The following is a 15107-nucleotide window of genomic DNA, read 5'->3' on the forward strand; positions in this document are numbered from 1 at the left end:
ATTCAAAAACATGAAAATGTGAGTAAATAAATAGGTACAGCATCTTCGGGAAAAGACAAAAAACGCCCCAATCAATCTTACCAGCCATGTGACGAAGAAGTAACATCACAGGCTTCTCGTCTTGAAAATGGAGAAAGAGCACCTCCCAGAGCCAGAAATGAGTACCACCTCCAAAGCCAGAAATGAAAGGAGAAGCATTTGGCTTTGTTTGTGTGTACAGTGTTCCCTCACTACTTCACGGTTCACTTTTCACAGACTCACTGTTTTACGGACTCGCTGTTTTTTAATAAACACTAAAATAATATTATAAATCATAAAAATTATGATTTACAGTGGCGGTGGACTCACTCGGGTGCGGGTGCCGATGCCGAGAAGGAGCCCAAATGGTAGCGGGAGGAGAAGGAGGCGGCGCCATATTCCCCTGCCTCTTTCTTCCCTTCTTCCTTCCCTCCTTCCTTCTTTCTACTTCCTTCCTAAGGAGAAGCTTAGCATCCCTACTTTGCGGATTTTCACTTATCGCGGGTGGTCCTGGAATATAAACCCCACAATACGTGAGGAAGCACTGTATTTATTTATTTACATCATTTTTACCCCACCTTTCTCACCCGGAGGGACTCAGGGTGGCGTACAACAGTCGGCAAATTACATTGCCCAAAATACATTCAATAAAAACAACTGTATATGATTGTAAAGGCACTGAAATGTTTGCCTATGTATGTAAATGCTGTAATCCGCTCTGAGTCCCCTAAAGGAAAAGGGCAGAATATAAATAAAGTGAATTGTTGTTGTTGTTGTTGTTGTTCAAGCCTGATTTGTTCTGGGGCCCAATAGATTAGATCAGATAACTCTACATATCTCTTTCTATTGTTATATACTGTAAGCACATATGTGCTCTAGTACGGTTGCACTCCATATTCAATATGAGAAACAACATTTGGATCTATGGAGGTTTTTGAATTTCAGTTCCCATTAGCCCCAGTGACCCTGACCAGTGCAAGTTCATTATAAAACTCAGCATTTCAAAATACTGGGAGGGTCTGAGGCTTTCCTCGCCCTTGTCTGGGGCAGGCTTGCATAAGCTGTAGCCCTCCAGATGCTTTGGGCTTCAACTCCCAGAATTCCTGAACATTTTACAAGCTGGCTAGGGCTTCTGGAAGTTGGAGTTCCAAAACCTGAAGGGCAATAGGTTGTGCAGCCTTGGCCTAGAGGTTGGTCCTTCTTTGGGTTTCTATTTCCGCTAGCTGCAGGTGGGTCATGCCTTCTCCTATGGCTGCCATATCTATGCCAGGAAAGTTATACATCTGGCCTGGAGTGCAAACCAGAGTTGAGACATAATAATAATAATAATAATAATAATAATAATAATAATAATAATAATAATAATAATAATAATAATAACTTTATTTATACCCCACCACCATCTCCCCAACGGGGACTCGGGGCGGCTTACATGGGGCCATGCCCAGGACAATACAATATAGCAAAATATAAAAACAACATATCATAGTGTGTCCTGCTCACTCCAAAGGATCAGTCTGAACGCAGATCAAAGATAGCTGCTCTCAAACACAATCTTTATTGAAGAATACATGACTTTGGAAAAGTCAAGAATGACTTAATATTTACATACAACTATTTTTATAACTTTTGATGCTACGTAATACCACACGTAAATATCATCATCAAGCCCCACCTCCAATATCACATTACTACCATTTTCACACACTAAACCAATTATAACTGTTTACACTTTCGGTTCCCAGTTCCCAGGCGTATTCTATCTTCTTCTGCCAGGTGCTTGTTTATGTTATGACTCCCAGTTGCAGAGCTGAATTACCAAAGCTCTGTAACTGGGTTCCATGACATGGTGCCCTCCTTTTCTTCGCCCTCCTCTTCGGTTCTTTCTTCGTCACAAATCTGAAATCAAACAATAATTCTATGTGTCCATCTTGTCCAAAGTACCCATATATTTTTTCAGTAAGCTACGATGGAAAACAGGGTGTATTTTCCCTAAACTTTTTGGCAATGCCAACTGGAAAGTCACTTCGTTGATAACACCCTGTATTCTAAATGGTCCAATATATCTAGGGCCCAATTTTTTCGAAGGTAGCCCCAGTTTGATGTTTTGGGTACTTAACCACACTAGATCTCCTTTCTCCAATTTATCACCTTCCACCCTCTTCCTATCTGCGAACACTTTATACTTTTTATGTGCTTCCTTTAAGGATGCAGTCACTTGACTCCAGCATTCCATCATTTGTGATTTCCATTTCCCCCCTTCTGTTCCCTCATTCTCTGCCCATCTTGGCAGCTGGGGCAGAGGCTGTATTTCATACCCGTAAACTACTTCAAAGGGGGTTTTGTTTGTTGCTGAGTGTATAGTCGAATTAAAAGCTAGTTCTGCAAAAGCCAACCACCGAGACCAGTCATTTTGTCTCATGTTAGAGTACATTCGAAGAAACTGTCCAAGTGTCTGCTGAGTACGTTCTACCGCCCCATTTGTCATGGGGTGAAAAGCAGAACTTAAACTCCTTTCTGCTCCTAGCATTTCCAAGAATTTTTCCCAAAATTTCGCTGTGAATTGTACTCCTCTGTCACTGACTACTCTACTAGGACATCCATGCAGTTTGTAAATGTGGTTTATGTACAATTCAGCTAGTTTCTCGGCTGATGGTAGTTTCGGCAGTGCTATAAAATGGGCCTGTTTAGAAAACAGGTCTAATACCGTCCAAATATAACGATGTCCTTTGCTAACTGGTAGTTCCCCCACAAAGTCCATAGCTACACATTCCCAAGGTCTGGTAGGCTCTGCTACTGTTTGTAATAATCCCATTGGTTTCCCTCCTCTCGATTTATTTCTGGCACAATCATCACATTGAACCACATGGTTCTTTATGTCCTTCCTCATCCCTGGCCACCAGCAATGTTTTGCTATTGCTTTTGTTGTTTTTGTAATTCCTGTATGACCAGCGCTCTGGTTGTTGTGAAAACGATGCAAAATCTTGATCCTTAATGTTGCTGGGATATACAGTTTCTTGTTCACAAACCAAAATCCTCCCTTTTGCTCCCCCTGTTCTGTATTGGATGCGATCCACTGGTCTCCTTCATAAGACTGTTTCAGTTCGTTTCCCCAATTATCTTCCCCGCCGAGTTCAACCATAGCAGTGTTCTCTTTTTGGGTTTGTGCTCTGGTCCTGACAGCTAAGCCCCATTGTTTATCAGAGAATATTGTTCCCTCTGTTGCTGCGGTTATTCCTTCGTGTTGAGGCATGCGTGAAAGGGCATCTGCCAAGACATTCTGCTTCCCTTGAAAAAACTTTAATTGGAAATCGAACCTGCTGAAGTATTGTGCCCATCTAATCTGTTTGGGGGACAATTTTCGAGGAGACTTTAGATACTGGAGGTTCTTATGGTCAGACCAAATTTCAAATGGGATTCCGCTTCCTTCGAGAAAGTGCCGCCAGCATTCTAAGGCTTTTAGTATGGCTAGTGCCTCTTTTTCCCATATCGGCCAACATTTTTCAGCTTCGCTGAACTTCCGGGACAAATATCCACAGGGTTTTAAGTTCCCATTTTGATCCTTTTGCAATAGTACTGCCCCATACGCACAGTCTGATGCATCGCAATGGATTATGAACGGGCTCCTGATATCGGGGTGTTTTAGAATGGGTCCCTCTGTGAAGCATTCTTTTAGGGTTTCAAATGCCTTTTGGCATTCTGGCGTCCAACTTAGTTTGGCGCCCGGAGCTTTTACTTTTGCTGTCTCTCCTTTCCCTTTTGTTTTTAAAAGTTCAGTAAGGGGTGCAGTTATTTGCGCGAAGCCTTTTATGAAGGATCTGTAAAAATTTGCGAAACCCAGAAACGATTGCAATTGCCTCCTTGTTTGTGGCACTCCCCATTCTTTTACATCTGATACTTTAGCTGGATCCATAGCTAACCCTTCTGGAGATATCCGATACCCCAGAAAGTCAATTTGAGTTTTATTAAATTCACATTTGGACAGTTTTGCGTACAGCTTTGCTTCTCTTAGTTTCTGCAACACTTCCCGGACCAATTTTACGTGCTTTTCCTTATCTTCAGATACAATCAAGATATCATCAAGGAATATGAATACCCCTCTGTACAATAACGGGTGTAGTATTTCATTTATAAGCTGCATAAAGCAGCCGCCTCCATTTTTTAAACCGAAGGGCAAAATTTTATATTCAAAATGGCCGAATGCGCAGGAAAATGCAGTTTTCCAAGTATCCTCCGGTTTGATCCGTAATTTATGATATGCTTCAATTAAATCAAGTTTCGTAAATATGCTCCCTTTCTTCAATACGGTAATTAAATCCTTTACTAAGGGCATAGGGTATTTATTGTCCTTAGTAATTGCATTTAAATTTCGATAATCAATGCACAATCTTAGGGAGTTGTCTTTCTTTCTCCTGAATAACACTGGGGCCCCGAGAGGGGAATTGGATGGCTTAATGAAGCCTCGCGCTAGGTTTTTATCAATGTATTTCCTCAATTCCTCCTTTTCCTGCACAGACATGGGATACACTTTTGGTTTTGGTAAGTTTGCTCCTGGGGTTATTTCAATTTCTACTTCTACATTCCTTTTGGGGGGTAATTTACTTGCCTCTTTCTGATTGAACACATCCACAAAGTCTCTGTATTCAGGTGGCAACAGCTGTGGGTCTATTTCACCTTCTTCATCTCCCTCGTCCTCCTCTTCTGCAATCTTGCTTATCTCCCATTGTGTCTGCTGTTCTTTAAATGCTAGACTCTTTCCTCTCCAATCTACTTCAGGATTTGCTTGCTCAAGCCATGGTATCCCTAATATTACATGGTATGTTGCAATAGGGGCTATCACAAAGGATATTCTTCCTTCCCATTTGCCTATCTTACATGGGACCTCCCGTATTTCCTTGGTAGATACTTCCCCAGTTGCAACTGAGCCGTCTAGCTGAGAAAACGCAATTGGGGAGTCAAGCGCCATCTGCTGGCATTTCAACGCTCCTGCTAATTCCGGAGTTATAATATTCCTGGAACAACCACAATCCACAAATGCCTTGCAGGTGGCCCGATTCTCCAGCCCCGAGAGGCAAATTGGCACTACTATCATGCGTTTGTCCCGACTCACCAATTTTTCTGAGGGTTCTGGGGCTTGCACCTCCTCCTCCGCACGCCTCCCGGTTGCAGGTTTGGGCTTTGAGGGTTTTGGCGGCTCCCCCTTCCGGGCCCAGCATTCTGCCGCTCGATGGCCCGTCTTCCCACACACAAAGCATCCCGGTTTAGGTTTGTTGTCATCTCCTCTGGAGGGAATCCCCGGCCTCCCTCCGGGCCTTTCCTGCTTCCTCGTCTCTCCTCGACCTCTCGCCACCGGTCTTTGCTGGCCGCCGCTGCTCCTGAAGCGCTTTACTTGGGCCAGGGTGGATTCAACGCGCCCCGCTAGTTGAATCCATCCCTGGATCGTTTCGGGGTCGTCTCTGTGCGCTGCCCAGCTGAAAATCTCGGGGCGTAGTCCCTCTTTAAATAATTCCACTTTGGTCACTTCAGACCACTCCGGTACCCTTTCCGCGAGGTGGAGGAATTCCTCTGCGTACTCGGGCACCGTTTTGTCCCTCTGTTTTATTCCTTTCAGCTGGTCTCGAGCCCTCAATTGCTCTAGCCGGTCTCTGAACCGGTTTTCCAGTGCGGCGAGGAAGCGGGGCACCGACCTCAGGCATGGGTCGCGTCTGGCATGTAATTGCACATACCAGCTGGCCGCTCCTCGCTTTAGTGTGTTGCCGATGGCTCGAACCCTGCTTGCTTCGGAGGGAAATGTGTGTGCGTTGTCTTCCATGTACCCTCTGATGCTAATTAGAAAAAAGTTCAGTTCATCCGATTCCCCTCCGTATTCTAGCTTGAGATCTTCCCTTCTTGGCATCCATTCAGCGGCCCGTTGGTGCTGTCTGGGAGGCATGGGGAAGGGTTGCATCGGGTTTCCTTGGATGGCCCCTTGGCACACGCCGCGCCCCACTCCGGTGGTCATTCTGCGCGGCTCCCGAAATCCTGCCGCCGCTGTCGGCCCTTCGCCCCATCCGCATATTGGCCTCATTGTCGCCCCCGCATCTCGCCTTTCCTCGTCGTACGGCACATCCTCCTCCTCTTCCTGGATCTCCTGCTGCTCTCCGCATTTATCTGCTAATCCACTGGACCCGATCCCTGGCCCCAGTGGCTTTTCTACTCCGATTCCCATTCGGAGGGTTGGGAGTTCTGTTGGGGTTGGCGGCCTCAGACTTCCCAGAGTTTGCTGGCGCTCCACTTCGCGCGCCATTCTGTCCCGGAACTCAAGCTCTTGCCAATATTCCTCGTCCCTTGCCACCGCGGGACTCTGCGTTGAAGCTCGCTGTCCCCTCTGGCTCCAATCATCTCCTTTGCTTGGCTCTCTCTCGGTGCCATATCGGATGTGCTCTTTTTGGAGATTCTCTTCCAATATTGGCACTATTCTCCCCACGGTATCCGACAGCCTGGATAAATGAGTTTCCAGGATGGATAGCCGCAGGGCCACGGTCTCCGGCATGCTTCCTCCAGATCCCCAACTGGTTTCTGCCGCCGCCGGAGCGCCTCTTCCCCCTCTGGGAATCCTCTGAGTCACGCCGTCCGGCTTGGGGTACCCCGTAGAGGAAGCTATGGCTTGCAATGTCTCTCCTGCCAACGGCCGAGCTTCCAGCGGAGGCCCCTTTGCTCCGTCATGGCTTTGATCTCCTTCCCTGCTCATTTTCACTTCACTGCAAAATCGCAGGAGGGTGAGAACTGGATTCTTGACTTAATTGTCCTGCTCACTCCAAAGGATCAGTCTGAACGCAGATCAAAGATAGCTGCTCTCAAACACAATCTTTATTGAAGAATACATGACTTTGGAAAAGTCAAGAATGACTTAATATTTACATACAACTATTTTTATAACTTTTGATGCTACGTAATACCACACGTAAATATCATCATCAAGCCCCACCTCCAATATCACATTACTACCATTTTCACACACTAAACCAATTATAACTGTTTACACTTTCGGTTCCCAGTTCCCAGGCGTATTCTATCTTCTTCTGCCAGGTGCTTGTTTATGTTATGACTCCCAGTTGCAGAGCTGAATTACCAAAGCTCTGTAACTGGGTTCCATGACAATAGTGTGTTGTCTCATGGGCCTTGTAGTCCCGTTCCTAGTACTATTGTGGCAGACGAAGAGGAAAACATGGGATTTCCACCGGTTCAGCCAGAATCAGAGCCCCTGCACCTGGAGGATGTTTGCCCTCAAGAAGTCAGCCAAACAAGCCTTGGGCAGAATTCTCCCCCGTTTTCCCGAAAGGACAATTATAATAGAGATAGAGGAGCTAGGGAGGCTAATCGCCGGAGCCTCAGAATCGCAGCCAAACAATTAGCGGATTAGGTCTGCTTCCCTTGGGAAATTCTAAGGAGTCATGCATCTGGACGGAGTTGGGTTTCACTTCTCGTTCTCCAGGGAAAGTGTTCTTCTGGCGGGAAACGAGACCCTATTTAGGTGTTTTGCCGCAAAGGAAACCTTGCGGAGTCAACTCGTCAGCTTGAGGAGTGAGATCGTGTGTGGACTTCGTAACCCCAGTTCCTTGTTTCCCGGACCAAGTTCCAAGCAATGCCTTGTTTCACGTTTGGCCGCGGACCTCGCCACGGACCTTGTTCTTGCTTCTTGTTTGCCTCGTATCAAGTCTTGTTTAGCCAAGAATCTAGTTTGTTTTCCAGCCTTGTTGTCAAGCTTCAATGGACTAAAAGACCTTGTCATCTCCCCACACTATTGCTTGGCAAAGTGTGTGTTTCAGTTAATGGATTATAACTTTGGACTCTAATATCACATATTGGACATTATTTTCCTGGACTATATTTGACCTTTCCTGAAAGGTCTACTTCTGAACTATATTCTTCACTTGTTTTTATTGACTTTATATATTCCTTTAATAAAGATATTAGATAGAATCCGGCCTCTGCGCATGGTTATTGGTGTTCTGTAGCCTGGGTCTTGACACATAATACAGTTAAACAATACAATAAATAATCATGTACAGTACAACACAAAATCAAAAAAAGCAATATAACAGGGCGGGCCGCATGAACACTCAGTTAAAACTTGGGGTGAGAAAAAGATAAGAATAAAAACCACGGGGAACAGGGACATAAGATAGAAAAACAGTCTAGAGGATAGATGTTGGGGGGCTGTCACTCATCACTCATGTTGTCACTGCAATTACCATGGAGCTCCATGCAAGGAATACTATCCTATAATTGCATCTGCTATCATCTGCTGGTGTTAGGATGGGGTGCCACATGATCACAACTGCAATAGCCAAGTGTTTGCTATGGCCAAGAGTAGTGGCAACATCAGGAGGCACCATTCCCTTCTCCTTCACTGATCAGTGCAGGAAAAAGATGGTCGTGGTGTCCATCTGGACAGTGGATTGAGCCAAAATGCACCTTGTTTCAGCAGTCCAGATTGCTGCAAAGCCCTGGGATATTCCAGAGTTTCCTATCGAGTCAGGAAAGAAAACCTGGGATACTCATCAGAAGTCACTGTGCATCATGGAGTCAGACAGTGGCAAATTTGTACTGAATTCAGGTTTTCTGGCCAATGTAGACAAGCTAGCAGTCAAATCTGAAGGGTGAAAATCCAGCACACGCTCTCTGATTGTAAGCTCTTGGTAAAGTAAAGAAGCAATGACTAAGCCAACAAATAAAGGACAATATCTCTCTTCTTTTTTTTTAGGGTTTGTCCTCACTATTATAGACAATGAGGCTGATTCAATATTGTTTTTATTTTTTGTATCACCCTCTTTCGTTTATATAGATTGGGAAACGCAAAGGCAAAGATGGAAGTCACTTTTATCACTTTTTTGTATTTTATATATATATATATATATATATATATATATATATATATATATTTCTTTTTCTTTTTCTTTTTCTTTTTCTTTTTCTTTTTCTTCTTTTCTCTTTTTTTTCTTCACTTTCTGTCAAAAATTATTGTTCTCACTCTTTCGTTGTTACTTAATTGTTATATACACCAATAAAAATATACATAAAAGAGCAAAGAAAACAAATGCAAAAGGAAAACATATTTTGCGGTGCTATCTATCATCACTCTGCATCAGGTTATAATAATTTGTTTTATGAGGCGCAGCAGCTAAAATCCCTAGAAAAATGAAAAAGTGGTGTAATGTGTTGACATGGAATGACCATTAGAATTAGCAACCTTTCAGCACCGCCAATTTCTTTGCTCTGCCAGTACTTCTCACATTTCCCAACGGGTCTTAGGACAAGCAATTAACCAAACTGTTTCGGCTTTATTTCCTTGTTTAATTTTGATATTGTTTTTCTCCTCTCCTCCTTTGAAAAACACACTAGCTAAAGAATTTTCTTTGCATTATTAAGGGCTTCTTTAATTGCTAACAAAGCAAAACCAATTGACATAATTATTTTTACAAAACTTGTGGGACTTACTAGTCATAATTATTAGTCATAGAGAGAAAGGGTTTAAGTTACATTAAAAGACCAAAATGTTTATGAATGTCAAATTGGGGGGAGGAGAAATTGATGTTTGGGAGAAAAAGGATTCTATAGCATGGAAAATAACCTATTTTTTGTGGATAAGAAATTAACCTTTTGGACAGAGTGTAAAACAGCCAAAGCATTTGGATTAGTGAGTTGGTGAAGCTGATAGTTGATTCCAAGAGGAATTATGAAACATATGCCCGCCCTTGTTTTTACTGTTTCTTTGACTGGTGTTGTAATGTATATTATTACTTATTGTATTGTTTAATTGCTCTATGATATGTTGTTTTTATATTTTGTTATATTGTTTTGCTCTGGGCATGGCCCCATGTAAACCGCCCCGAGTCCCCGTTGGGGAGATGGTGGCGGGGTATAAATAAAGTTTTTATTATTATTATTATTATTATTATTATTATTATTATTATTATTACTCTTTTCACAGTATTGGATAAATTGAGATTAAAAAATTTAATCTTAGCATTAAACAGAAACTAGTTTGGGTTTCTATGAAATTTTCAGGCTATATGGCCATGTTGAAGTAGCATTCTCTCCTGACTTTTTGCTTGCATCTGTGACTGGCATCTTCAGAGGATGCCAGCCACAGATGCAGGTGAAACATCAGGAGAGAATGCTACTGGAACATGGCCATATAGTTCAAAAAACTCACAGCAACCCAGTGATTCCAGCCATGAAAACCTTCGACACCACAGAAAGTAGGTTTCCTAGAATGTTGAGGAAACTGGTAGATTATTTTGCTGACCAGCCCTTGAAATGATGAGGCCATACATAGAAGATGGATTGAATTATGGACAATTTTATTTTAAACTGCCATTAATTTCAATATTTATTCAGGTTGTTCAAAGAGGGGAAGCAACCTAATGCTGGGTTTTCCTGGCAAGATTTCTCCAGAAGAGATTGCCTTCCTTTAAGGGTGAGAGAGTATGTCTTGCCCAATATCACCTGGTGGGTTTCATGGCCAAGAAAGGACTCAAAGCCATACTCCAGAGCCTTAGTCCAATCTCAAACCACCACACCACTGTAGTTCCTTTCATTGCTAGACTCTATGAGTGGGCATGATTCTGGTTGCTCAGCTTGTGCCTTGCCTTGTTCAGCTTCTGCCTTGCCAATTCCGTTACTTTGCTTATGAGATTCAGTACTATTTCCCTTTCATTTTTATGAAAGGTCCCTCCACAGAATACATTTTGGAGTGAAATAAGGCAGCTAGAGGTTTGAAAAGCAGCCAAGACGGAGAGGCATATGCCAGCAGAAATCTCAAGAGAAAGATAGAAAAATAATAAAGCCAAATGACTGCTAGTTTTCCAAAAGCTGCCAAAAAGCTCTCCTGTAAATGCAGCACCAAGATTTCAATTGCTCAGCTTCAATCTTGAATAGGTCAATCTATAATGAGCCATTAAGGGAGCCTGTGCCGAAAAGTGAGCAAGGTTTAAAAGTGAATGTGCACTAATTACTTTATAAACCCAGCAATGGAGTTATTTCTCAGCAGGTGGTCACCAACCCCTTCCTTTTTCATTCCCATTTCCTTCCCCAGTAGCCTCAGATATTGCTTCTCTCACCAAGGAAATATGAACAGTCCCATTTTGTGGGAGATGGCTGACCTGATGCTGAAAAACATCCCATGTTTACAAGTCCTGTTGCCACTCAAGATCCAGAAAAATCTCCTATTGGTTTGTTTGTTCTGTGCCATCAAGTCAGCCTTGACTTATGGCAATCACATGAATGAAAGATCAGAAAATGACTGTTATTAACAGCCTGGCTTAGGAGCGTGGCTTCCTAAATTGAGTCAATCAATCTGAAATGTGTTCTTGCTTTTATTTTTCTCTAATGTCTTCAACTTTAGCAAGCATATCATATTATCATGTTGACTTGATTTGCTTCTGAATCCATTCATTTGTCTTTTTGGCAGTCTATGATGTCTCTAGTATCACATTTCAAATGGGCTGATTGGTTGACAACTGTCAGCTGCCAAAGATAAATTTGTTGCATATACAAGAAGGTTGATAGGACTAGAATGATCCAGTTGCAGGTTCAGTTGAAAGAGACCTCTGGATGGACCTCCTCCTTCATCTCCATCAAGCCTCATGTCACCAAGCGAGGACTTGCTCCTCGGTTCATTCTGCAACAGATGGACTGTGCAAGTTGAGTCTCTCTTATCCAAATTGCCTGGATTCAGAAGATTGTCAGATTTTGGATGCTTTTGAATTTTGAAATACCACTACAGTATTTGCATGTACGTAGTGAATAAGAGATATTGGGGAAAGCAGCTAGTTACACATCCTGCACCCAGTGTGTTTTGCTCAAGGAGCCCACATTTCACCATCTTTAACTATTTGAAAAGATATTATAATGAGGAAGGGACAAGCTTGATTCCTGCTGCTCTAGGGACTATGGCATGGAGCAAAGAAGCCCCTGGTGGTGCAGCGGATTAAACCACTGAGCTGCTAAACTTGCTGACTGAAAGGTCGTTGGATCGAATCCGGAGAGCAGGTTGAGCTCCTGCTGTTAGCCCCAGCTTCTGCCAACTTAGCAGTTCGAAAACATGCAAATGTGAGTAGATCAATAGGTACTGCTCCAGCAGGAAAGTAACAGCGCTCCATGAAGTCATGCTGGCTACATGACCTTGGAGGCATCTATGGACAATGCTGGCTCTTCGGCTTAGAAATGGAAATAAGCACCAACCCCCAGAGTCGGACATGACGAGATTTAATGTCAGGGCAAAACCTTTACTTTAACCTAATGGATTAAAACTGCACCAAAACCTCTTGACAGAGCTGTTGGATAGTGGGAGATGCTGCCTTGGAGCATTTGGAGCCTCCTTCTCTGGAGGTTTTTAAACAGAGACTGGATGACCATCTATCAGGAGTGCTTGGATTGTATGTTTCGACATGGCGGGGGTTAGATTGGATGGTGCTTGGTGTGTTTCACAACATGATGATTCCAAGGCCCCTTCTACGTGGTTCTTATATCCCAAGATCTGATCCCAGATTATTTGCTTATCCCACATTATATGGCTGTGGACTCATATGATCCAGTTCAAAGCAGATAATCTGGGATCAGATCCTGGGATTTAAGGACAGTGTAGAAGGGGCCTAAGATTCTATGAAACAGACAAAGAAGAACTGGATTTCTCTGGAGATGCTTCAGAGAGTGATTTATTTTTCCAGCTGAATTGCCTCCCTTGCATTGGGATTCCCTAGATTTTGTTTAATCTAGACAGGAACAAATCAACAAAACAAGGAGATATGGAACAACTTTTTTCTACAGCATTCATGGCAAAAAAAGGGATTATTTCTGCAAGGAACAGTAGAAGAAAAGCATATTGTTGCAGATCCTGTAGAAACAGACAAAAGTGCACTTGTATACAATAAAACTAAGAGCTACAAGTAGGGATGGAAGGAAATTTCATTTCACTCAACAATGAAAGCATCATTTTTTGCACCTGTTGAGACTTCACATGAGAAAATATGCATCTTATTTCAAGCATTTCTATTATATGCAAGCTCTTTAAGGACTTTATGAATATTCACATGTACATAAAAAAGTATATGCATTTAAGCAAAAATACCAGCAGCTAAAAAAGAGCATGTAGCTTGTTTATATTCGTTTTAGTGTTGGATTAGGACTCTGGGAAACCAGAGCTCAAAACCCTGTTCATGGAAACCCATTGGGTAACTTGAGCAATTGACACCTTCTCATCCATAAAAGCAAGCCTCTTCTAAAACATCATATCTAGAATAGGATCACTGTAAGTTGGACTTGAAGATTCCTAGCAAAATGTGTAGAACTGTAAGAATAAGAGAGAAAACATGGACATGAATTAAGGTGGGATTGGGGAACTCTTGTTCAACTCCCTATCTTTTGTCCTATGGGGTCCCCCAGGGCTCTGTTTTGCCCCCTGTGCTATTTAACAAATACATTCATCTGCTTGGAGAGGTCATTCAGAGTTTTGAGGCATGATGCTATCAATATGCGGATGACATCCAACTCTAGTATTCCTTTCCATCCCAAGCCAAGGAGGCCGCCCTGGTCCTAAGCCAGTGTTTGCTACCATGATGGACTTAATGAGGGCAAGCAAATTGAACCCAGTCCAGACAAGACAGAGGTGCTCTTGGTTTAGTCAGATGGCAGATAGAACAAATCCTTCCAAGAAAAGTCCATGATGAGATCAACTTAGGGTTGCCATTGTCTTCAGCCTTGTAGGCCAACCCTCAATCCCCCATAACATTCTAGTTTCCTGACTGTGCAAATACAATAAATCCTTACCTTTATCCATATGTTCCAAGACCCCCAATGGATACCTGAAATCACCAAACTAGTAGCCAGCTGCAATAAATGGGCTGGGCTGTGGCGCAGGCTGTTGAGCAACCAACTGCAGCCAGCTGCAACAAATCACTCTGACCAATAGGTCATGCGTTTGAGGCCAGCTCGGAGCCTCGCGTTTGTCTTGTCTTTGTTCTATGTTAAGGCATTGAATGTTTGCCTTATATGTGTAATGTGATCCGCCCTGAGTCCCCTTCGGGGTGAGAAGGGAGGAATTTAAATACTGTAAATAAATAAATCACTACTGACCGAAAGGTCATGAGTTCGAAGCCAGCTCGGTTCAAATTGAGCCCCCGACCATTAATAGTCTAGCTCGCTGTTGACCTAAGCAGCTTGAAAGTCAGTTGCATCTGTCGAGTAGAAAATTTAGGTACTGCTTTATGCAGGGAGGCTAATTTAACAAATTTACAACACCACAAAAACTTCCAGCAGGGTGTGGAAGAATGAGGAAGTACTCCATCAAGGACTCGGTGTCACAAGTGGATGATGAAGCAGCAGCTCCATGAAGCCAGAAGATGGAAAATGCTAAATTGCCTCTATTATCTGTGTCTGTATGTAGTATGTCTAATGGCATTGAATGTTTGCCATGTATATTTGCATTGTGATCTGCCCTGAGCTCCCTTCGGGGTGAGAAAGAAGGGTGGAATATAAATACTGTAAATAAATAAATAAATATCCTCCACCACCCTTGCTATACATACCAATGATCTAAGTGACTAATGATAAGATACCATATATAGCATAGATACATTGGACAAAGGGATTATTTATGGACAAGATGGCACAAGATTTCATCATGCAACTCAGAGTGGTCTGTAATTTAAAACACACACATTGTGTGTGTGTGGGGAGGGGGGGGGTCTGAATTTTTCTGTTTAATATTTTTGGGGCATGGTTGACCATGCATAACTGCAACGACTGAAAGCAAAACAATAGATTATTGGAAGACTGCTGCAAACACACATATCAGTTTTAAAATTTGTCCAGATTTCATTACTCCCACACAATCCAGTGGGATAGAAAACACAGCCAGGACTCAGAGAAACTCAAGAGAATTGAGAGAGATAGCTCTTCCACATCCATTATGTGAAACAAGCAAATGTGCAGTCATGTATGGAGTTCCAATAAAATAGAGACAAAGAGGGTAATAAAAATAGGCTGTAGGATGGATACTGGTTTTGCTAGCTGTACCTAATATTTGTTCCAGGTGAGTGAAACTG

The 15107-nt window shown here is 42.8% G+C and overlaps 1 protein-coding gene across 1 annotated transcript; it reads right to left on the reverse strand.

Moving 5' to 3' along the window:
* Positions 1 to 1553: 1553 nt before the first annotated feature.
* Positions 1554 to 7163, reverse strand: LOC134298542 (uncharacterized). Its single transcript, XM_062979066.1, has 2 exons — positions 5129 to 7163; positions 1554 to 1917 (listed from the first exon to the last, which is right to left on the reverse strand). Exons 1-2 carry the CDS (start codon positions 6746 to 6748, stop codon positions 1834 to 1836), a joined length of 1704 nt encoding a protein of 567 aa, XP_062835136.1. The 5' UTR covers positions 6749 to 7163; the 3' UTR covers positions 1554 to 1833.
* Between the last annotated feature and the right edge of the window lie 7944 nt (positions 7164 to 15107).

Source organism: Anolis carolinensis, chromosome 4 (genome assembly GCF_035594765.1).
Source record: "Anolis carolinensis isolate JA03-04 chromosome 4, rAnoCar3.1.pri, whole genome shotgun sequence".
Taxonomy (NCBI): Eukaryota; Metazoa; Chordata; class Lepidosauria; order Squamata; family Dactyloidae; genus Anolis; species Anolis carolinensis.